The sequence below is a fragment of the Rosa chinensis genome, chromosome 7, assembly GCF_002994745.2.
Source record: "Rosa chinensis cultivar Old Blush chromosome 7, RchiOBHm-V2, whole genome shotgun sequence".
Taxonomy (NCBI): domain Eukaryota; kingdom Viridiplantae; phylum Streptophyta; class Magnoliopsida; order Rosales; family Rosaceae; genus Rosa; species Rosa chinensis.
This window is the reverse complement of record NC_037094.1, coordinates 5,235,846-5,259,275: the sequence shown is the minus strand read 5'-3', so window position 1 is coordinate 5,259,275 and position 23,430 is coordinate 5,235,846. Positions and strand designations below refer to the sequence as shown.

Here is a 23,430-nt window from a genome sequence, read left to right as displayed (position 1 = left end):
CCGTAAGTTTATACATGTTATCTGGTTGCATCACACTCCTCATGTAGACCATTTGTCCCTTTCCTACTTTGAGCTGTCCTTTTTCAGATTTATACCAAAATCCAGCCCTATCCAAAGTGCTCAATGAAATCAGATTTCTGCTCAATTTTGGGACATGTCGGACGTTTCCCAGCGTTCTGACAATTCCATCATGCATCTTGATCTTTACTGTTCCGATTCCCATGATTCTACAAGGTGAATCATCTCCCATCAACACTTCCCCGGTGTTCCTCTCTTCATATGTGTCGTACCAATCTCTGTGTGCACACATATGAAATGTGCAGGCTGTATCCAAGGTCCAATATTTAAGCGCGTTGGAGCTGGTTGTTACTGCGAGAAGTTCTCCATCGTCACTATAATTTCCAGCAACGACATTGGCTGACTTGGAACTTTCGCCTAACATCTGCGCTTTTCTCTCCTTCCATTGTTTGCAATTCCTTTTCCAGTGGTCAAGTGAACCACATTCGAAGCAACCATTCTTCTTTTCTTTGCCTTTTCCCTTGGATTTTGACCTGCCTCTTTCTTCAAATCCACCACCTCTATTCCTGGACCTTCCTCGCTCCTTGCCTCTGACATAAAGTCCCCGTGCTTGAGAACTTTCTTCATTTTTGTCCATTTTGACATATGATTCCAGGTTCTCACACACTTTAGAAAGTGTGATAGTATCTTTGAATATCATGGTGGTTTTGAAGTGCTTGAATGAAGGTGGAAGCGAATGAAGTAACATGACAGCCGTGTCTTCGTCATCCATCTTTGCTCCAACCTTCTCCAAGTTTGATATGCAATTCTGAAAATTGCATATGTGATCATTAAGATCATCTCCTTCCTCCATCTTGAGGCCAAAGAGCTGTTCCTTCAAGAGTAACTTGCTGCTGATAGTTTTACCCCTGTAGACGCTTTCAAGCTTCTCCCATGCTTCCTTTGCAGTCATATTCTCACCAATATGAAGCAAGACATTATCAGCAAGATGCAACTCAATTGAGCTCTTTGCTTTCTTATTCTTCTTTGTATAATCTGCTTCAGTCATTGTTGCAGGCTTACTTCCAATTGCCTCATCAACTTCTTGCTGAACCAGAACGTTCTTCATCTTCCTCTGCCAAAGCGTGAAGTTGTCCTTGCCATTAAAGGGCTTAATGGACGGTTTCACATCTCCTGCTTCGACAATGACTTTGCCGTTCACCATCGCAAAACACCTTGAGCCTAAGCTCTGATACCACTTATTGTGTAAGCCCCCTTTAGGATCTTTGTGTTTTACTTAAGCAAAATCAGAAAATAGATGAACTGAAAACAGAAACAACACAGCAGATTTTAGAGTGGTTCAGCCAAAACTTTAGCCTACGTCCACTTCGTGATCTCTCTTGAGAGATTCACTAGCACTATGAAGAATTTAGGAGTTTACAAGTACTTATTGCAGATCCCTCAAACCCCTCAGACTAGTTCTTATCTCTCTATCACCTTGACTCTCAGTTTTCTGCACTTTCTGTCTTCTTATTCCAGAAAACTGACTGCAGCCCCTATTTATAGGGCATGGAGGCTGCTGATACAACATGGGTTTAGGATTCCTAACCCTAATAGACTAAGCTTTTAATACAAATCCTAATAGAACTTGAAAGACTAACTTTCCTAGAACTTATAGAAAAGCTGCGCGCAAACCTCTTTCCTTTCTAGACTAGGATTTGAATTCTGAACCCTAATTTTCAGATTGTATCAATGAGCCAAAAACACAACAAGATCCTTCACTACCCTATCTATCCAATGTGTGACAAGTTCAAGAAATGGTGAAGCATATTGTTCGCATAGGCCCAATTGGGGTGTTTCCATATATGCTAAAAACTACAAAATATTTAAAATCCATCATATTTTTCAACAATTGGTTGCTTAGATACTCACTTGCTGGAAATGGCAAGCGCAGTGGTGCAAAGTGCATATCACATCTTTATCTCCTGGGAGCAATGGAATCCAAGGTGCAAATTTGTTTTCAAAGCAACTGTAGTAGATCCTGCCATTTTTGCTCCACATGCTGAAAAGGCATCAGAGGAAGTTAGCAAGTTCCCTTTGCATAACATAAATGTTGTACTAGACTACTGAGAATTCTAGCCCAAATATGTGCAATAAACTGTAAACTGAAATACAGAAATACAAAGAATAAATTTAAAAAGCTAGAAATACAAAGATGTTTGATTGGGAAATTGGTTTGAAAGGTAGTTCCCTGAATCGTCATATAGTACTAACCTCCAACCAAAATAACCTGCAATTCATAAAATTCCACCTCATGAAAAGAAAAGACAATTGGAAAGGAGCAATTAAAGAAGACGTGGGTTTTTAAACACTTACATTTCATTACATTGAGTCTCTGGTGCAAGTAGTCCTCTGGTTATGAGAGAGCCTTCTCACAACATACTGTCAATACATGAAGGTTGTTTGTGGCTGAGATAAGTTTTAGTGCTTACCTCATTCGGCGATCAGAGCAAAGGCATATGTAAATAACAGTCCATTTATGGATGTTAACAAAGGCAGAATAATAAGCAAATTAAATTAAATATCATAAATATCAGTCTTACTGTCATACATATAACCTCTGAGTTGATAATCAAATAAATTACATAACATATTAGTTTGCAGTCCAAATATTCAAATTACATTAAATCTTCTAGTGGCAGTCTTCCTCTTCATAATCCACAATCATCCTTTGTTGCCTTTGAATTCTCCAATGACTGCCTTTAATTCCTTGTGATGAATAGCAAAGTCGAACAGCGTAAGACAAAAAGCTAGCATTCCAAGGACTCTCCCACTTGCATCGAAAACTGGTGCCCCTTCTATAGCATCACTGCCATGAATGTTATTCAATTGAATTAGGGCCAGCTTGTCATCCAATCCTGCTTTGCCCCTCAAAATTCTGTTATTATCTAATTCCACAAACTCGCCATACTGCCTAGCACCAGGAAAACCCACTTGACCTATAAGCATATTGTAGGTCAGCCCAAGAGGGTGTCCTATGCAATACACTTCCATACCAACTTCAGCTTCATTATCAGCTAATTCAGCGTAAGCAACCGGCCGGTGGAGACAATCTTTTGGCTTCAAAATAGCCACATTTTTTGTTGGATGGCTATAAACAACACTGGCATCTATCGGTTCATTTTGCTGAAAAAATTGAACCTGTATCTTTGAGCTCTTGTTTCCTTTGATGTTATCCCCCCAAGTCAAAATATGACCTTCACTACTAAACACAAAACCTGACCCATATCGGATGTCATTTTCATCCTCACCAGCCCGAGCCCGACTACCAACACCAACCCTCTTTTTTGAAATAACTTGAAAAGTAACGACAACTGAATTTCTCATCTTTTTGAAGAAGGGTGGTTTCTCTGTTTCTAAAAGGGGAGAGAATGGAGGGACATCTTGTGCTCTCGCGAAAGTGGTGGCCATCTCACACCTGAGATGACAAATACCCACTTAAAATCTAAAAGTGAAAAAATCATTTCTCGCATAAGAAGATTAAATAGATTAGGAGTAAAAGCAGAAGGCTAGAAGGCATACCTCACAGAGCTGTCGACCAACCAGTAGAGAGAGAGGAGAGAGACAAAAGAGGTGACTGTGGCACGGTGCTTAATTTTAGGGTTCAAGTCCAGCGAGAGAGAGAGAGAGAGAGAGACCCTTAAGGGTTTGGCTACCGACTTCCAATGATTATCAGAACAAGCATTCGCAGCATCAATATCAAATTCCCAAAACAAACCGACTTCCAATGAATATCAGAAATACACAAAACCTTGAGGCTTAATAGCTGATTATCTGTAAACAAAACAAAACAGAATGCAGAATGAAGACAGATTGCAGCAGCAAACTAAATTTGAAGTGCAGCAACAATTAAATGTTCAGTTGATCTCCCTTATATGGTGCAGCAGCAAAGAAGACAGAATGCAGAATGCAGATTGAAAAAGCAAAACAGAAAAAAGAAACAGCAAAACAAGTGCAGCAAGCAGTCACTTCGAAGTGCAGCACTTAAACTAATATACCAGCAGCACATTTCGTCATTCCATACCAATTATGTGATCTGTTAAGGACAGAATTAACAGAGAGAAGCATTCAAATTCATAGCTGCTCTAATGGGACAGAATTAAATGTCAATCTATTAACCACTCAGCAAGTATCAAAATGTACTATCCAAAACAGAGTTCAGACCCAAAAGGAGCAAAGGAAAACTACAATCTAGTGAGCTACTAAGAACATAATCTGAATTTTCATATATCAGCTCAAGCACTGGACAAAATAACTGGCACTTTATGGTGCTCAATTCACTCATATTCCTAGGAAAACAGAGCTAGCTTGACCCTTCAATAGCAAAAAGAACTTGAGCACATCCTCTACAGCAACGTACAAAAGTATCTACAGATTTATATATCCAATAACATGACAATTCTAAGCCAATGATAACATATAGAATCTGAAACAGAACACTCAGTGATAACACTAATTCAAATCGATCCCACATCAGTTATCAAATTCCAAAACAGAGTCTACAGAAAAAATGGTCTTGCTCCCAAAAACCTATCACCCAAATCTTCAGCTCTAGTAGTCCTACAGCCACTCATTATTCCACAACCAGTCTAAACATTCATTCTCAAGATTGCCAGGCTAAGCATGAGAGATTGAGAGGCACCTGTTTCCGACTTTCGGTAATTTTAGCTGGAATTGGGAGAAGCTCAAAGATCTAGGGGTTGGTACTTTGCTTCGAAATTGAGTGGCGGCGGACGGTCGGAGCTCCGGCAGCTACATACACAGACATAGATTTTAAACATCAGCTCAGATCGTTGAAAATCAAATAGACGCGAGGCGGAATTCAACTTACCTTTCAGAGACCGAAAGAAGGAGAGCGGCTGACTGCGTGAGGCTTCATGTCTTCGAAATTGAGTGGCGACGGCGGACGGACGGTCAGGGCTCCGGCCGCGGCGAGTCCCAAAGTGCACTGAATAGTAGCAGTAGAAACGAAAGAAAGGAAAATGTCAATTATCCATCTTGGTGTCAATTTGCTACATTAAGTTTAGTTATTCTAAATTTTCACATTTAGTCAATTTGCTACTCTAAATATTATTTATACCAATTTGCTATCTTTATGTTTTCAAAATTAACTAGCTTGCTACCTTTTCGTCATATTAATTTGTTTATTTCTTCGTCCAAATAAAGATTAATTTTGAAAATATAAAGTACCAAATGAATAATTTTGAAAATATAATGAAGTTAATTGGTTAATCTTGAAAGTTTAGAATAATAAATTTAATGAAAGGGTGGTAAATTGGCTAAAATAAAACTTAGAGTAGCAATTGGCTAACTTTAAAAACTTAGGGCAGTAAATTGACACTACGATTTGGCAATTATGTGACTAGGTCCCGAACCCTATAACAAAACGACGATGTTTTGGCCTTAGTAAACAGTGATTCGGTTTTCGGTTTTCGGTTTTCGGTTTTCGTTTTTCGTTTTTCGTTTTTCAGTTTTCGGTTTTCGATTTTTGAGGGTTAATTCTAGCGCATATCATCTTCTGGCATTGCACCGAAATGAAACTCTGAGCTAGTGAGACTCCCCTGGTTAATTAAGTATCCTAAATTGCTTTCAGTCTGATTTGTCTTCCTAAATTGATAATATAAGTTTCAATAAGACGTTATGGGTAATTTTCAATATAAAATTTTACACGTAATTTTCTAACTAAACCCTACTCTGATGATCAAGTCCATGATAAGGATTCTCAGAATACATGTTACCTATTCTTTGTTGAGATGGATTCAAGCTTCCGGAAACTTTGGGTTTTTTTATTCTCCTTTTTGCATACTAACAGAAGAATTATATAGAGTAGTAAAGAAGATTTGTATTGCAAGTACTAATCCAATTAAACTTCCCCGTATTGAGGCACATTTCTTGGTGATGTAGTAGCCTCAAGAGAGTGCTATACTTTGCCAAGAACAAAATGAAAACCACAAAATTTCAACGCAACGATGTAAGTTCCAAAGAATGTCCTTAAAAGATGGCCGGCTTGCCTCTGGAGAAATGCACTTGTTCATTATGGAGATCTCAATTGATAAAGATTGTTGTGAACAAGTTGCTAGAACTATCGGTTCTACCAGCTGCTTTCGGCCGTCCTGGCTGTTAAGAGATGCCTGCAAATTACAGAATCATGATCAATCAATTCTTACATAGTTACACGGGCAACCGAATTTCAAAAATATGTGGAATATAGAGGGACATGATGATAGCTTTGCATCACGAGCCAGAATTTAATCAATTACAATTACCATATCATTTAGCAGGAATGCCTCTCGATCTTCTAACAGAGACGGAAGCTCCAACAATAGCCTCGAGCAATATATATCCGAAGCTATAAGCATCATCCTCTATACTTTTCATTTGCCTGAAGAACATAGCATATATCCTCATGGTTCACTACTAGAAAAAGGGCCTAAGGGGACTAATATTATGTGTGCCTTTTGATACCTATAGGGACAAATATGTGTCCCCATTGAGCTATAGAGACATATATCATGTGTGTGCCTATTGCTTGTGTTCCTATTGCTAAATGGCACACATATCTCAAGCTCAAGTGTCCCCATATAATAATGTAGACCCCTTGTATTCTAACTTCATCCAAATACATATTGAACTTAATGTACTTGTACTGTTCACAAATACAAATACATATTATAGTGGGTCCTTGTATACCACCTTTTACATAAATACAAATACCTATTATTTCAATTGGGGACACATGTAACATCTGTGCCTGTATATCTCCAACATGAGCAAACATATGGTGCTGTACAATACACAATCACATTTGTACATTCAATAAACTTTTCAAACATAAATCCAAATAGTAGCTTTCCTACACAGATTTCATTCATCCAAGAGCAATATACAAAAGTGGTCATTGTTCTCCCAGACCATAATAATTACATGATTAGTTCATCTCCGCTCTAACCCAAGCTAGTATTGCTATATCTAATATGGTAGAAGCCATTACCCAAAATATATATAGTTCATCTCCAATATGTCAATAAAATGACCCAATATATACTAATTTTGAGATGAATCATAGATACTAGCAATATGCTTCAAAACAAACTTCCTACAGTTTCCATCCTACTGTCCAAGTAAAGTCACATACCCTTCCATTGGAGTTGATTGCATTTCTTGGATCGATTGAGGTTGTTTCTCTGCGATATCAGAAAGTGCTGCTATTAGCTTCTTAATGGTATCAGGTCCAGCACTTATTATACTATGCAAGGGATTGCCAATACGAGTTTCAATGCTATTCAATTGAGTTTGGACAACTTGCAATTGCTCATCCTTTTTGGCTGCTACCTCTGTCAACCTCGTGATCTCAGCAAGTGAGGCTTCAAGTTCATACTGAAGTGATGCTACATCACAAGAAACTGCTGGCTTTGCAGTTTGTATTCCAGGAACATCAACCCACTCTACTCCCACTCCATACCCTCGAACTGCATTATATGTCTCTGGTCCAAATTGCTCACAAAACAATTCATTCAATAAGTCTATAGTGAGCTCCCTACCATTTAAGTGCTCCCTTTGCTCAAGCTTATCCAATTCCAACTGCAGCAAAATCAGAAACTAATTTAAAGTAAGCTAATTACATAAATAAGCAACCATGTATACTAAGCTACCATGTATACTAAGCTACAACCAAGATCACAACACTTACAAAGATTTTTTCTGCTTCGTCATTAATTGGCACGGTCCCAGTACCATCTTTCTTTGGTTTGCTGTGAATCAATCTCCAGAATGTGCAGCGATCTATTTCTTTCCCTTCGTTTGCAAGTTCCTACCAATTCATGATGTTGTATAATCAACCACAAATGTAATCCAGAACTATAGATGCAAAACCAAGTACAATCAATTGAAAATGTGCCCCAGTGGTTCTTGAAAATGTGTTTTCTCCTGAACAGATTGTTTGAACAATGATCCGTAAAAGCTGAAGGCATGCTTTTAACATTTATGTTTAAAATGAAAGTCATTGTAAGTGCAGCGACAATAGGTAAACTAAACCGGGACCTTATGATGTAAAGAGATCTCATATCGAGCTATGAATACACTTTTCAATCAGTTGCAATAGGATAAGAAAGCACAATGAATTTATTTTACGATCAGAAGGCAACTATGAATACACATTTTAACTCTATTATACCATGTTGTCAAAAATTTTGAGAAGATTGTACCAAAAAGCAATGCCATATTTTTACATTTTTGAACTTCATAATTGATGGGAGAAGTAACTAAATAAGTTTGTGCCAAAAACAACTCTTTCCAAACCGCACATAGTCAATACTAAAATCTGGGAATAGGCCAAAAGTTTTAAGATTCAGACTTTTACTCTACAAGAGACCATTATCATGTTGATGGTCTGAACTTGATCCATTTGAACTGAAATGATTAGTCCAATATTCATGCTTAACAAGAAACTACTCCTACTTCCGGCCCTTAAATGCAGAGACATGATTAATTTTGTATGAACACACACACACACATATATCCATAAGTTAAATAGCATTATTGATTTTCATGATCCCGGAACTCTTTCTGAAGATGATTTTGCATATATTTAATTGAAAATGAAATGCACCATAATTATATAGCAGCATGCTTTCAAATGTGATGAACTGATAATAATTGTTACAACTTAACTACTAGTATGCCTATATATCCAGTAGTACTATCAGGTTTTCAATGAAAAGATCCATATCAGATGATCGACCAATATTAAAATCTCACCCATTCATATCGTATTTGGGCAAATGTCTTTGTTCCGGTGTTTGCAGCCACCTTCAACTGACTTCTATTCTTCTTGGTAGTGACTGATTTTTTCTATTGTTGTCAAACCACCACATTCACTTTTAGTTGTCATTATATTTATAAGCTGAAAACTATAGAGATCGAAACTCAAATATGGCTATCATGGTTATGGGGAAAACTGTACCTCACCAAATTTGTCCCAATGAAGTACCAATTCACGCCATTGTAGTTGATTCACATCCCCATCTGGACATACAAATCGTTCAGCATGTCCTTTGTCTTCCATATAGTAGTCAACATAAAGTCTGTGCTTGTGTTTTCTCCAACGCGCATTTAATTTCTTCTTCACAACCTTCTGAATTCTTTTCATTATTGCCAAAGTTTGTGGCTCAGACCAATCTATTTTTGCCTACATACAAACTCCACAAGTAAATAATCATCCTCATAAAATTCAGTACATATTTCAGACCACAGTAAGAGATCATGCATATTACCTTTATTTCTGCCCATGCACTTTCAACCCTTCCGGTCCCTTTAAAATTCCTGAAGTCAGGTACATTGATTGGAAACATAGAAGGTTCTCTTGCAAGTGATCCTACATACCTTGAAAACCTTGCAACAGTTTCAGCTGGCGCAACCGGCTGCCCAAACTTGTTAAACAACATCTTCTCAGGGCCATAAGGAGCAAAGTTAACCTTATTTTTACCCCTCTTTTTCTTGATTTTTCCAGCCCTCTTCCTGGTCCCATGTCCAGTTTTTGATCTCATATCTCCGATATTTCTATTAATAGATCCTCTAGATGCATTCATCTCATTCACCGCGCGATCAGCATGGTTTGGTGTCATGTTATGATCTCCCCTAATCATCCTCATAAGAATTTCTTCACCTTCATCATCATTTTGTGTGTGTTGGCTAACATCTTGCCTATCATTGACTTCAGATACGTTGCCTAAGAATTGCAAGTTATAATCACTCATCTGCACATAACAATTAATTGGATTACTCAAACCTGCAATCGTTATGTGCATATATTCATATATGGTTCCAGATGAATGAATAAACCCTATGGCCATATGATTCAAAAGTAACCAACAGCAACACACCAAATAAAGATTGGTTAACTATTAAGACATCATGTCCTGTTATTCAACTATTCCACCAACAATCATCAAGATTCTCAGTGCACAACGTCCATTACATCTAACCCATTAACTCCATAAAGATGTAATTGCACAAGTTAATTAAAATTTTAGGCAGATAGATCAGACAAACCATATATAAAGAGGTAAATCTAAAATATATGTAAACGGTACCTCTACCAGCCGACACCTCTGAAGATAAGCACGATTGTAGATGCTTTTTCCAGCTTTTCAATTTGCCTATTGCCTTCCAAGATTGACGACTTGATGAAGATTAATTTTCTGAAAAAGTGGTTTCGCCCAAAACAAAGAAACCAATCCTCGTGTGCAGATGTTGAAAGTCCACCTTTCGTTTGATTGACAGAATGATAAGCAATTAAGCACGCGTGTCCATCTTTTCATTTTTGAAACGAAAATTATATGCGGGAAGGCAAATTTGTGGCGGAATGTTGCACTATCCCGCCCTTATCGCAAACAATGAAAAGACCTAGCTTTGGAACTGTTTGGCTTGTGATACTGTAAGGCTGCAATATTCTCATCTCTTTATTAAAAAGAGATTCCAATAAGCCTCATTCCTTATATTTATAATTGTTAAACGGTGAACAGAAAAATTATTAAATTATCTTTTATTTTTTCTAGTTAAAGTATCAGTGGCCAATGTATCTATAAATAACATTCCCAAGTCCCAACCCACAAGAAATTCCACACATTAGAAATCAGTCTTTGGATCGAGGGCATCAACAATTTCTTTGAAGGTTAGTAGTAATTGGTTACTAGTGGATGTATTAAGGCTTTAAATTTCATTCCGAAGTCTTCATCATGATTTTGATAATACTACTAATTTTTTAATATATACTTTTCATTTATAAATCTCTTCTAAATTTGAACTGAACTTTTTTTTTTTTTCGTTTTATTAATATAGTGAAAAAATGAAGCGCGGTGCTAAATCATCTCGCCGTCTATATTATGATGATGCACCGAATGAGAAAAATCAACGTCAACACTCTCCTGCAAACTCGTCTAGTGCGGCCCTTCCTAATCCGCCACACATCGATGCACGAGACATGTTAAGAATCTTAGTCCCCACACTACCAACATCACAAGAGCGTATCGAACAAGCTATCGATGTTGCTCGTAGAGAACATGCAAGGCCTCGACCAAATAATTGTGTGTTTCAATTTGGAACGCCACCGCGTGCGGCTTCAAATATTCCACGCACCGGCCCTCATTTAACTCCATCTGCACACCTACAACTGAAAACGGATTCAAATAGTGGTGAAACTGAGATTATTAGTACTGCTCATTATCATGGAGACCAATATGCTGAAAGTGAGGGAGAAGTCTGTAGCATGACATCTAAGAAGGCTGGAACTACAATTGATGAAGGTAGGGTTAAAGAAGAAGCTAGTGAAAGAGATTGGTACGAAAAAGATGGTTGGTCGTGGTGAACACATGTAAAGTAAGAGTCGTTTAATGTATTTTAGAAATAATGTCAGTTTATGTTCACCTTTTCAACTTAGGATAGTGTATGCCATTTTTTTTTTCTTACTTTTTTTGGTTTGTAACGTTAAGGGTAGTCTAAATCATGTTGTGAATATTTAAAATCATGTTGTGCTTGTGAATCTATTGCTCTTAGGATCCACCTTGATCAATCGACACTTAATAACTTGCAAAAGAGTCTATCATCCTTATTTGGAATAACTCATACAAAAAAAAAAAAAACTGAAATGTCTATTATAATAACTAGATTTGGTAAACGTACCAAAAGGCTTCATTACATTACACATTGTACACATTGCACCAGCTTGATCAACCCACTGATATAAGGTGAAACTAATTGATGTCTACAAATTGAATCAGGCTCATTCAATACACACAAAATGAGACATAATTTTACAAGACATAAGCACCTAGAAACTGGAAATTCATGGTTCACCTTCAGACCACATCTGCTCTTCGGCTGTCGGAATATCTGTCATATCCCATCTTCCCTCTACTTCATCATCCTCCATCATTGAATTGTCTAACTCTTGTGGCGGTACTAGGTCATGATCTGCTGTCATCCCCATAGCAAAGTAATCTCTAGGCGTTGTATTCACCGCAATATGCCACTCTTTCTCAATTGGATCTTGCACATAAAACACCTGCTGTGCTTGTCCACCAAAAACCAAAGTGTCCGGAGGTGGTAGCAACCGTTCAAAGTTTACCATGGTGAATCCAAAATCATCCTTCTTAATTCCACTTCGACGAAGCCTTCCGTTCACCCAATCACAATCAAATAACACTACTTTACGGCCATTCCGATAGTTCAGTTCTATTATATCTTTTAATATGCCATAGTATTCCACCATATCAGACTTAGGATTAGGATCATTGACAGTAGCATAATTATCTGTCTCCATTTCGACAAACACACCACTATTCTGTGTTTTACCATCGTCAACAGATTTAACATGAAACCTATATCCATTCATAATATACTTGGTCCAATGCCTAGCCCACCGGGTAGGACCTCTAGCTAGGGCTAAAAAATCCTCACTAATATCACCAACTCCATTCATGTAATCGTCATCAATCTGTGTTAATAAATACTCCAATATTACTATGTGATACAAGAACTAATGAGGGATGTTGTCAACTAACAAACAATTAACTCGTGCTATCTGTGAAAATCACTTACCAGGTCACCAAAGTATGCAGGGAAAGAGCAATTTGCTTGATTAGCTGCAGCCATTGCACTCACACGTGGGCCTATATTGCTTGTCTCACGTTCAACATACTCCCTAGCAACTCCAAAATATTGTTTTTATGAACTGAGATATAAAGGAAAGTGTTCACAATATGGAAACTAAACAAGCCAAGAAAGAACAACCCTATTCAAAAAGTACATTAAGGAAGGTAGATGGTCCTATAACAAAAGTATCAGTCATATGCATGTATAAGACTTGGAATTCTACTTTAGATAGAAATAACATCAAACATTACAGACCATTATGACCAAAAGTTTGCGTGCTGTTTGGAGCCCATCTTGTAGTACATTCCCTAATTGAAACACTTGAATACATATCCTCATATTTACAATACATTGGAACAATATTCAGCAGAGCCACAACTCTGTACCAAAAGTAAGCCTATTACTCGACATCATTTGATAATTATCTAATTTAAAATTCATTTTGAAAATTCACTGGACTATACCAAATTGAACTTCCAGATAACAAAAATATATAGCTTGGAATGGAAATAATTTTGAGGAATGACCACAAAATATCTAATTCAGATATATCAAATACATTAATCTCACCGTTTATATGGCCAAACTTCAGGTGTATTGTCCAAGACATGACGATGTGCCCTATTCCATTCCGCATCATCTAGCTGGAATAATTTAAAGTTACCAAGTGATCTTCCAGGATTTGCAAACACAGATAGCCCAACGCGTTTTCCACTGTCAGTTGAATCAGCATTCCGCCCCGGCCGATTTATACGTCCCACTGTTGTATCACCAAGATACATGCCGCAAAATGATAGGCATTCTTCCACAATGTAGCCTTCTGCAATGCTGCCCTCAGGCCTAGCTTTGTTTAGAACATATTTCTTCAGTGTTCCTAAAAATCTGCATTGTAATATTACATCAATATATTATGGTGAGACGTGTTAATGAGAAACCAATTATTAATATGAGGGCTTGGGATAGCCCAAAGGAAATTTACAAATTCCTTGGAAGGCAAAGAAAAGATGAAACATTGTTTTTGAGATATGAATAAGGAATATCTTTACAGCTAATTCATGTAAACAGCAAGCTTGCATTTTCTGTGTGCTTAACTATAGTTTTGAATAATCACCAGAGGCATTACATGTCATAACAGAATACCTAATGAGATAAACATATTTATCTACATCCTTTATCTTCTACCATAAAGCATCGACTGATTTGCAGTTCTAGGAAACCAAAATGGCAGGAGGCATTTAACTCCGATTCAAACAATAAGTTGTGTAAGTCTAAAACAAGTGAACTATACTTGCAAATTAATTTAATGCAAATATAAAGCTAAGCTGAAAGTAGCATAATAGATCACCTCTCAATTGGGAACATCCATCTGAAATGTACTGGACCAGCAATGGCAGCTTCATCAGCTAGGTGGATTGGCAAGTGAATCATGACGTCAAAGAAGGCTGGAGGCATTAAATGCTCTAACAAGCACAAGACTATTGCAATCCGTTTTGACAAAGAATTGAAAGTGGCAACAGTTCCCACCTTAGTACACAAGTTGCGAAAAAATGAGCTTAACTCTATAAAGATCCTTGCAACATATTTAGGGAGAGCATATCGGATAGCCAAGGGAAGAAAATACTGCATTATAATATGGCTATCATGGCTTTTAAGGCCTATTAACTTTCTCTCTCCAACTCTAACACATCTAGCAATGTTAGAGGCCATCCCATCAGGAAGCTTACTTGAAGCCAATACTTCACAAATCATGGTCATGTTCTCAGTCTTCATGTTGAAGGCTGCCTTCGGAGGTCTAGCCCCTTCACTCTCTGGATGCAATTTTTTTTTTATCCCAAGATTCACACAATCCATACGAGCATTATAGGTATCCTTGCTTTTTCCATCAATAGCCAACAAGGTCCCCAACACACTGTCGGTGACATTTTTCTCGATGTGCATCACATCAAGATTGTGTCTCAATAGTAGATCTTTCCAGTATGGCAGCTCATAAAATATACTTTGCTTTTTCCATGGTCCATCATAGGGCTTTTCCACAGCTGATCGCTTTCGCTTTGGGTTTTTCTCTGATTGTTTTTTGTTTTTGCCAAACTGAAATCTCAAACTGCTTAATTCTTGCAAACATTGTGCACCTGTCATGGTAATGGGGGGTAAATGATGTTCTTGGTGGCCGTCGAATGCTACTGTCCATCTCCGAAACCTATGCAGAATTGGAATCCATCTTCGATGTCCTAGGTAGCAACATTTTTGACTATTAGGTAACCAATAAGACTTGGTACTATGGCCACAATGAGGGCATGCTTTATATCCCTTAGTACTCCAACCGGAAAGCATAGCGTATGCTGGGAAGTCATTAATGGTCCACATAACGGCAGCCCGCATGTTGAATTCTTCCTTCTTAAATGCATCATAGGTTGGTATCCCTTCTTCCCATAGAATTTTCAACTCATCCACCAAAGGCCGAAGGTAGACATCTATATTATTACCAGGGCTTGTAGGGCCAGGAATAAACAAAGACAACATAAGGTATGGTTTCTTCATGCAGAGCCAAGGTGGAAGGTTGTATACTGACATTACAACTGGCCAAGTACTGTGAGATTGACTCATTGTGCCAAATGGATTAAAACCATCACTAGCCAAACCAAGGCGAACATTGCGTGCTTCACTTCCAAATGTTGGGTCAATACTATCAAGCTGCTCCCATGCCTTGGAATCTGCCGGGTGTCTCAAAACATCATCTTTCGGTCTATGTTCAACATGCCAAATCATGGACTCAGCTGTATATCGTGACAGGTAAAGTCTTTGAAGTCTTGGGCCCAATGGGAAGTACCGTAATACCTTTTGAGGAACTCGAGAACGACTTGGATTCTCATAATCTGCAACTCTCTTGTAACGAGAAGATCCACAGACATGGCAGGACGTATCATTAGCGTGTTCTTTGTAGTACAACATACAATCATTTGGGCAAGCATCAATTTTTTCATATGTCAAACCCAAGTCAGTAATGAACTTCTTCACCTTGTAAAAGGATTCAGGCAAATCCACATTTGGGAACCACTGTTTTATGAGGGTCAACATTGCATTCAAGCATGAATCAGTCATACCAAACATAGTTTTGACTTGGTACAAACGCACCAAAAATAATAGTTTTGACTTGCCACAACCTGGATACAATTCTGTTTGGGCCTCCTCGACCATTTTGAAGAACTTGGCAGCATAGGGAGTTGGCCCTTGTGGAGGAGAGGACTGTTCATCAACAACATTAGGTTCAGCCATATAATTATGTATCCCAAAGGCATCAGCCAACAAGCTGGACATATCCTCATTCTGAAACATATGGTGAATTTCATCAGTTACATTAGGCACCGTCTCGCCGTGCTTGTCCCAGATACCATTAGCATAAATATCATCCATTCCACTTATCTGTAGATGATCTTCAACATCTGTAGCTGATCTCTGATGTCTATTACCACAAACTTTACATGGACACTTGATGTTTCCATCAATCCCAGCAACAGCCACTGCATGGGAGATGAAAGCTCGTAGACCAAGCAAATATTCATCACTACGCCTGTGCAAAAATACCCATTCTTTATCCATAATACTGAAAATGAGGCAGCACAAGAAAAAGGGCACCTTTCAGCTGCAATGGTTTTCAGTAAGAATGATTGTGCAACACCCTCGCTGTCGTAGCTCTAATGTGTAGTGTAAATGACATCCACTCTTGAGAAGCCTGAGACCTTGAATTATATAGAGACAAAGTTGCCAATCAACCCACAAATCTACAACCTATAGAAAAGCAAAACTTTCAAACAATTTCCACAGTGGCATAAGTGGAAGAAATTTCAACATAACAATGAAAAGCATTACTGAATATGAATCTAATCAAATCAGAAACATAAATGAGAAAAGAAATCAGCTCAACAACTGAAATGCCTTTCAAACTTAGGACGAAGAAACTTGTTGACAACCTAATAACGTAAATCATAAATCACATTACCATAGCTTTATTCAACCTTCAAATTTCATTGTACTGAACTCACATTTCAAATTCACAATAGTATTGAAAAACACAATGTATGAATTGACAATTGATAATAGAACCCAAATTTTGAGCTACAATAAGTATTCCACTCAGATTACAAGTCCAATTATAAATGAACAAAGGAATTATTACTTTCACTGCACAACATCAAAGAAACATTGATAAACTTAAATATAGAGTTGGTGGCCACAAATAAGAGATATCAAGCTTTGGAAGAACTGAAGCAAAATTTTGCTCTGAAATGTCCCAAACTCTGAAATTTAATTACTAGTTTTCATCAATAACTGAAACCCAATAAACCCATTAAGCATGAGAATTAATTTTCCTACTTTCAAACTTATGGTGTCATTGAGGAATGATAAGCACCTTGAACGCATAGAAGAAGTGGCCACGGAAGTGAGGCTTGGTGCTCTTTGCATACCCACGAACAAATTGGTGAGATGGCAGTTTGGAACGGGATCGATTCCGGAGACTCAGATAACCTGGGAACTTGATAGAATACTAGAAACAAGGACACATGGTGCTGGTTGCGATGAGAAAAAAATTGATTATTGATTAAGAAGAACAATTTGGGTGGAGGGAGAAGAATGAGAGAGAAATAGATCTGGGTAAGAATGAGAGAGAAATGGAGGGAAGAGATGTGTGTGTTGGCGCCAAAGGTTGTGAAGAAGTGGAGAGAGTTCAGGTCAATATACGCTCCCTTTTCTCTGTCTTCTGAGGCTTGACGCAATACACAATGGAAAGGGAGAGAGACTGAGATAAAATAGGTATTTGAGTGGGTATGTGGTATTTGTATCATATAGGCACACTTCTTCTGTCCCTTTTCACAAAGGAGAGAGAATGTGGTGATTAAAATTACATATTTGCAAGTGTATGTGGTATTTTGATCAAATGGGGACACTTCATGTGTTCCTTTTCTAACAAAAGGCATACATATCTTCTTATGTGCCTATTGCTCACTTAAAGGCACACATCTTTCATTTGTCCCAATTTTATGTGTGCCCTTAGGGCCTTTTTCTAGTAGTGGTTAACTCTCAAAAACAAAATGACTCTAGTGACAACACTGCTTCAATAAAGGGAAACCTTACCATGACTTACGGCCTTCATTTGCCTACAAAATACCAAGAACAAAGTTCATAAGCACATCAGGACCAATTGCAGTGGGGGGAGATCTACCATAGACATATCAGTTTCTTCTGAGACAATAGACAGTCCGTAGTCGCTCAATTTTGCATTATCATGCTCATTGAGCAAGATATTGTTCATCTTCAGCTGGTTGCTCAAGAAACCAGGAATAATTCCAGTATGTAGGAAGTGCACAGCCTTGGCCACACCGATGAGACTAACAATCTCCGTGGCCAGTTGAGAACCTTTTCAGATCTACCTACACATACATCAAGAGGAAGTAATATTGGTAACAATTTTGGAAAATAAGGGTCTGAATTTCAGTGAGAAGATTACATATTGCTTGTTTAATTTCCCAACTTACCAGAGTTTAGCACGAAATGTCCCATTTGGCACATACTCAGATACAAGACACACCTTGTTCACACTGTAATCATATCCACCACCATCAAGGCGGTGTCCTAAAAGGCATGCGGGTGACGAAGCTTGGCAAGCAAATCCAACCGGAGTTTAAGATTTCAAATTGTATATTTGTTTGACACACGTAGGCGCCTAATAACAACTTGGATCCCATTCTCTAATCTACCTTTGTAGAGCTGGATATCTATCAAAATTAAAGCTTCTATTGTTTTCAGTCAAGTCCACATCAAACTGAGCATAATAATACATCAATTTCTGAATTGATACTATACCTTCCCGTATGAACGAAGCCCAAAAAGGCTGTCAAAATTTCTGGTAACATCCACCAACTCCTCTAATGAAAATGTGATCGGCATCCTGGGAGACCTAGCATGCTTGCCTTTGCTGCTTATGAAAGAAACCTTATAGGATAGACAAAAAGCCAACTTGGTTAGCCTACATGTTAATCAATCTGAAAAATGAGTGCCCTGCATTGTCTGTCTCCGAGAAACTAATATCGTCTAATCCCTTTCTCCTTAAAAAAAAAAAAAAAAAAAAAAAAAAAAAAAAAAAAAAATCTGAAAAATGACCAACATTTTTGTTAGTGAATGACCTACCCGCATTTGTTAGAATCTCATTGGAGAACCCTACTGCTACTGGGTGATCTTGCTCTGATTAATACAGCAAATGCTGCTCCGATACTCCCCGAGGGAGATATTTTCTACACAAAATGATACAGCTCAAACCAAAAGCACTAAAAGGCACAAATATTCCAACAACCACACCCACCAAGATTCCTACTCTTTTCCTCCAGATTGTTTCTTCTTTGGACTGACTAGTGACTACTACATTGCAATATGACTGATAGGAGCATTTTAATGTGATATTTTAATAGTTAATTCCTCACATTTTGCTTAGTTAATTCCTTAACTGAATTGATTTTTAATTCAATTTCTATTTTTAGGTACATTGGAGTAAATGAAGGTGAAATGAGCGTTAGGTCCATAATTACCTGGAAATGATGGAGAAAAATGGAAATGTACTAAAAGATCAATTTTACACATATTCCTACTCCGGCTAGGAGAAACCAAGCCAAGCAAAGAAGAAGGAGCGGCCGCCTGACCAAATGAACTTCAAATGAGCTGAAACCTTCCAGATCCATTCTAGACACCCAAAGGATCATTTCTTATGAAGAGTTCCAGAGAAAAATATGAGTGGAAGGCCTTCAAACAATCAGCCCAATTTTCTACAGAAGCAAAACCGGAAAACTGGACCTGTAAGAGGTCCAGCAGCATTTCGGGCCCAACCACATGGATTGAAGCTCTGAAAATTTGTCAGGATGATCTACACTCATAGTGGAACATTTCATATGAAGAAGTCGAAGGCATATAATGAAGTCTTGTTGGAGAAATAATTGAAGGAATAAAGGGGAAGAAACTGACCTGAAAACAGCTCAACACCACATATTCATGTTTCCCACCCACATGAAGAAAGCTAGATGTTTTTCTCTTTTTCCTTGGATATATTTTTTCTACAATCTCTTTAATAGATCATCATCACTTCCATGTTGCTGCACCTTCATGTTTTGCTTTCATTTCATCATTTCTCTTTCTTTTCCATATTTTACAAATCACTTTCATACTCCACTTTCATTATTTTTCTTCCACTCATCATTTCACTCTTCTTTTTCTTCCCTATATAAACACTTTCTCCTCTCATTCTAAAACATCTTCCTTCATCCATCTCATCTTCTTTGTCTCTCCATTTCCTTTCCATTTTTCTCTCCATTCTCTAGTTTTAAGTTTCTGCATTTTTAAGCAAAGAGAAGAAGAGAAGAAGAAACCATGAAGCCTCCTAGCCGTCATCATCCACCTTGTGCCGTGATAGTGAAGTCTTGCTTTAAAGATTCAAGATCAACGTCTCAAGCTCTTCATCATCCACTCCCTTCATGGTGTAATTCTATCTTTTTCCTTGTAATTTCTTTTGGTTTTCTTTGTTTAGATTTGTAGAACTATGAATTCTAGTTAACAAATAATGTTAAGGGCAAAGTTTAAAGCCCGTTTATATGTTTTGAGATAAAGTTGTGATTTCTATATGTTGATTTTTATGTTGCTTATGTGGGTTTGTTTAATTAAATTTGCATGATAGAAAACTTTTGTATTTTAATCTTATGTGGTTGCAAACACTTAGGGTTTTGATATAATTGGTGCTAGGTTTAAGAACATGAAATCGACTTTTCGTTTTGTGTAAACTTGAATCAAAAGTAGTAAAGGTTCTGGACAAGAATCGAATTTAATTGAAGAGGATTGCAATTAGGTGGACTTTTCCATAACTAAGTTGTACACTTGAGTTGATAGCCTTTCTCTATGTCTAATGCGTTGAACATGTCATGATTGACTAGGTTTCTAGGGCTTGATTGCATGTTTGATAGGATTAATCTATGTGTTTTCGCTTAGGTTAATTAGCATTGAAAAGTAAAATATGGGAAATCATTTGCTTTCGAATGTTTCACATGATCAACTCCTCTCTCATGACTTGGAAGAACAATTATAGGGTTTGAATCGAATTTGATTACATGGAATTGATTTTGATCTTTGTTCCTTGCGTTCCACCCTTGTATATATGTTTTTACGTTTTCTTTATTTTATTTATTTTAATTTTAATTTTAAGAATCCTAAACCCCCCTTATTTTGTTCACTTGTATATATTTATTCTTTATTTTATTTTTATAAATAATACTTTTCTTTATTTGTTTCACAATGACAGGTGTACCCTCAATCCCCGGAATAGAACGATCCCTATTTGCTTATACTACTAACGATATTTCAGGGTTAAATTGCGCGCTTGCTAAAAGCGCATCAATGACTCTGGTTCCTGATTTTGCGTACTAACAGATAAGCAACTCCCACCAAAATTCACAACTCTCTCTTCTGATTCAGGTCCCAAACAAGAAGGCAAGTCAGCTGTGAACCTATTGTTCGATATATGAATGTAATCAAGTTTAATGCCACAGCTTAAATGGCCCGGAAGTGAACCACTTAACAAATTTGAAGCCAGATTCAAATAGCTGATGTTTGGCAATGAAAACAATGAAGCAAGAGGTATGCCTGTAAGTGTGTTGAATGACATGTCAAGGTGTTGAAGTGCGCTTAGTTTTCAATGTTGCGAGGAATCTCACCAGAGAAGGAATTCTTGCTGAGGGAAAGCACGACCAACCGTTTTGGCATTGAAGGTGATACAGCATTGAAATTGTTCACGCTTAAATCAATTACTTGTAAGCTACCTATGCTACTGAGATGTAGCATGGACCTTTCAACTGGCTATTTCTAGAGCTTAGAGTTGAAAGATTGGATAGTGAACCAAACCAATTGGGAACAGTGCCATTCAAGAAATTGTTATCCATTACCAGAATTTGAAGCTTCACCATTGCAGCAATCCAAGGAGGGACTGAACTCAAATCCAGATATTCAAGGGAAGTCAACCTATGAATTTTGTCTGAAACCCAGATTCCCAAATAGACAAGACTACTGAGGACTTCCAAGCTGCTTAGTCTTGCCACAGTAACAAAATAATCCAATAAGAAGGCCTCTGATAAAGTCTGGCCTGGAACTGAAAACCCATTAAACCCACTAACTTTAGCTGGCTTATCACCCTTGATTCTGAGTCAATTACAAGGTTATCCAAGCATGTGATGTCTACTTGTGCATATGAAGATATAAAGCAGAAATCTATAGTATGATCCTTCCAAATTTCCAATTGATTTGGATACTTTAAATGCTTCCTTAGCTGTAGAAGCACTTGGGTTTGAGAAGATGGTAGCTGGTGACTACTCAATGCAAAAAAGAGTAGAAGAAATTATCTACAACACCCCATGAAGAACACCCTTTATTTAGAAATGCTTCATGAACCTGTCATTAAATAGAAATATTACGGCTAACAATTACTAGTCAAACAGATTTGAAACAGGAGACTACTCATTAAAGATCAAAGACGCAGGGAATAGTTGTGACAGAAAACTGAAACTTCTGAGAAAATGTAAGGTCCCCCATAAACCAAAAGACCTGAAATTTCTCAATACATGAAGCAGAACAGAAATAGAGAGGCCTCGATGCATGAACTTTTATTTCAATGAAAATAAGCAAAAGCCAAGAGAGATGAGAAACGAACATCCATTTTAGTAGCATGTCCAATAAACACCGAACAGAGGAAAATAAAAAGAACTTTCTTTTCCTGCTGGCATAGTTTGGTGTAAAAGAAATGAGAAAGTGGGGTTACTGATGAAAAACTGGAGAGAGAATTTTCTTAACAGAATAGCAATTTTATTTTCCTCCACATAATTACAGATACAAGGCACCTTTATATATATATACATGAGGTACAATAATCAAGAGCGGAAGTTTAGCTCGATTCTAACAAATATCTACCGGATTCTAGAAGGTTTCTGTAACAAATTTGAGACGGTTATTCTCTAGACTGTGAATCACGTTTTTCTTGCTTGTGCTGGCGTTGATCAGGAGTGGCATCAGTGTGATGTTGGTGTTGATCAGCTGTGTGTTTTTCTTGCTGCTGATCAATAGTTACCTCAATTCAATGCATTAAGTTCTCCCACATGGTGTTCTTTCTTGAGTACAGTGTGCTCATTCCAGCATTAATGGAGTATGATTTTACTGACAGGCAGAAGAAGAAAGCCTGGACTGAGTGCATCACACCCTTTGCTCACTTATTTTTGGTACAACCAGTCTTGCTCTCTTTGACAACCAATTTGCTTCATCATCTCATGAAAAGTTACTTTTTGTAGCTCCATTTAGGTACTATCTTTGCTTCCAGTAATTTCTTTCTTTCAACCTGGAGGTTACTGGTGAAGGATAGATTGGTAATATGAATCCATGTCCTTGGGACTTGTAATTGCAACTTACCATAACTTGGCAGGCTTCACACCTAAAAAGAAATAGAAAAGCTTGACAGGCTGTAGCAGATGCATTCATCCATACGAATCCACTGGGAAATTTAGCTACTTGCCTATACTATATTAACTTGACAATTTTTTCGCAGTTTCTGACCGTAATTAAATATGAATAAATTAAACCCCACTTCAATTATGCAAGTAATGAAACTAATTGTATATTGTTTCTGATTATGAATATATGATTCCAAAG

At 37.5% G+C, this 23,430-nt stretch overlaps 3 protein-coding genes and 1 long non-coding RNA gene across 4 annotated transcripts; all 4 read right to left on the bottom strand.

The window, feature by feature from the left end:
* Positions 1-2,533: 2,533 nt before the first annotated feature.
* On the bottom strand, positions 2,534-3,780 carry LOC112179569 (protease Do-like 1, chloroplastic). Its single transcript, XM_024318029.2, has 2 exons — positions 3,580-3,780; positions 2,534-3,475 (listed from the first exon to the last, which is right to left on the bottom strand). Exon 2 carries the CDS (start codon positions 3,466-3,468, stop codon positions 2,722-2,724), a length of 747 nt encoding a protein of 248 aa, XP_024173797.1. The 5' UTR covers positions 3,469-3,475; positions 3,580-3,780; the 3' UTR covers positions 2,534-2,721.
* A 3,094-nt stretch (positions 3,781-6,874) lies between these two features.
* LOC121050399 lies at positions 6,875-11,852 on the bottom strand. Its single transcript, XM_040510153.1, has 7 exons — positions 11,848-11,852; positions 10,149-10,164; positions 9,330-9,812; positions 9,020-9,244; positions 8,815-8,907; positions 7,748-7,867; positions 6,875-7,638 (listed from the first exon to the last, which is right to left on the bottom strand). The coding sequence occupies exons 3-7, from the start codon at positions 9,810-9,812 to the stop codon at positions 7,168-7,170; spliced, it is 1,392 nt and encodes a 463-aa protein (XP_040366087.1). The 5' UTR covers positions 10,149-10,164; positions 11,848-11,852; the 3' UTR covers positions 6,875-7,167.
* A 2,280-nt stretch (positions 11,853-14,132) lies between these two features.
* LOC121050585 lies at positions 14,133-16,305 on the bottom strand. The gene is made up of 2 exons (XM_040511259.1): positions 14,233-16,305; positions 14,133-14,150 (listed from the first exon to the last, which is right to left on the bottom strand). Exons 1-2 carry the CDS (start codon positions 16,303-16,305, stop codon positions 14,133-14,135), a joined length of 2,091 nt encoding a protein of 696 aa, XP_040367193.1.
* A 1,801-nt stretch (positions 16,306-18,106) lies between these two features.
* Positions 18,107-19,131, bottom strand: LOC112180516. The gene is made up of 4 exons (XR_002928342.2): positions 18,892-19,131; positions 18,568-18,696; positions 18,240-18,471; positions 18,107-18,134 (listed from the first exon to the last, which is right to left on the bottom strand). It is a non-coding gene; the product is annotated as an uncharacterized LOC112180516 (long non-coding RNA).
* Positions 19,132-23,430: the final 4,299 nt, after the last annotated feature.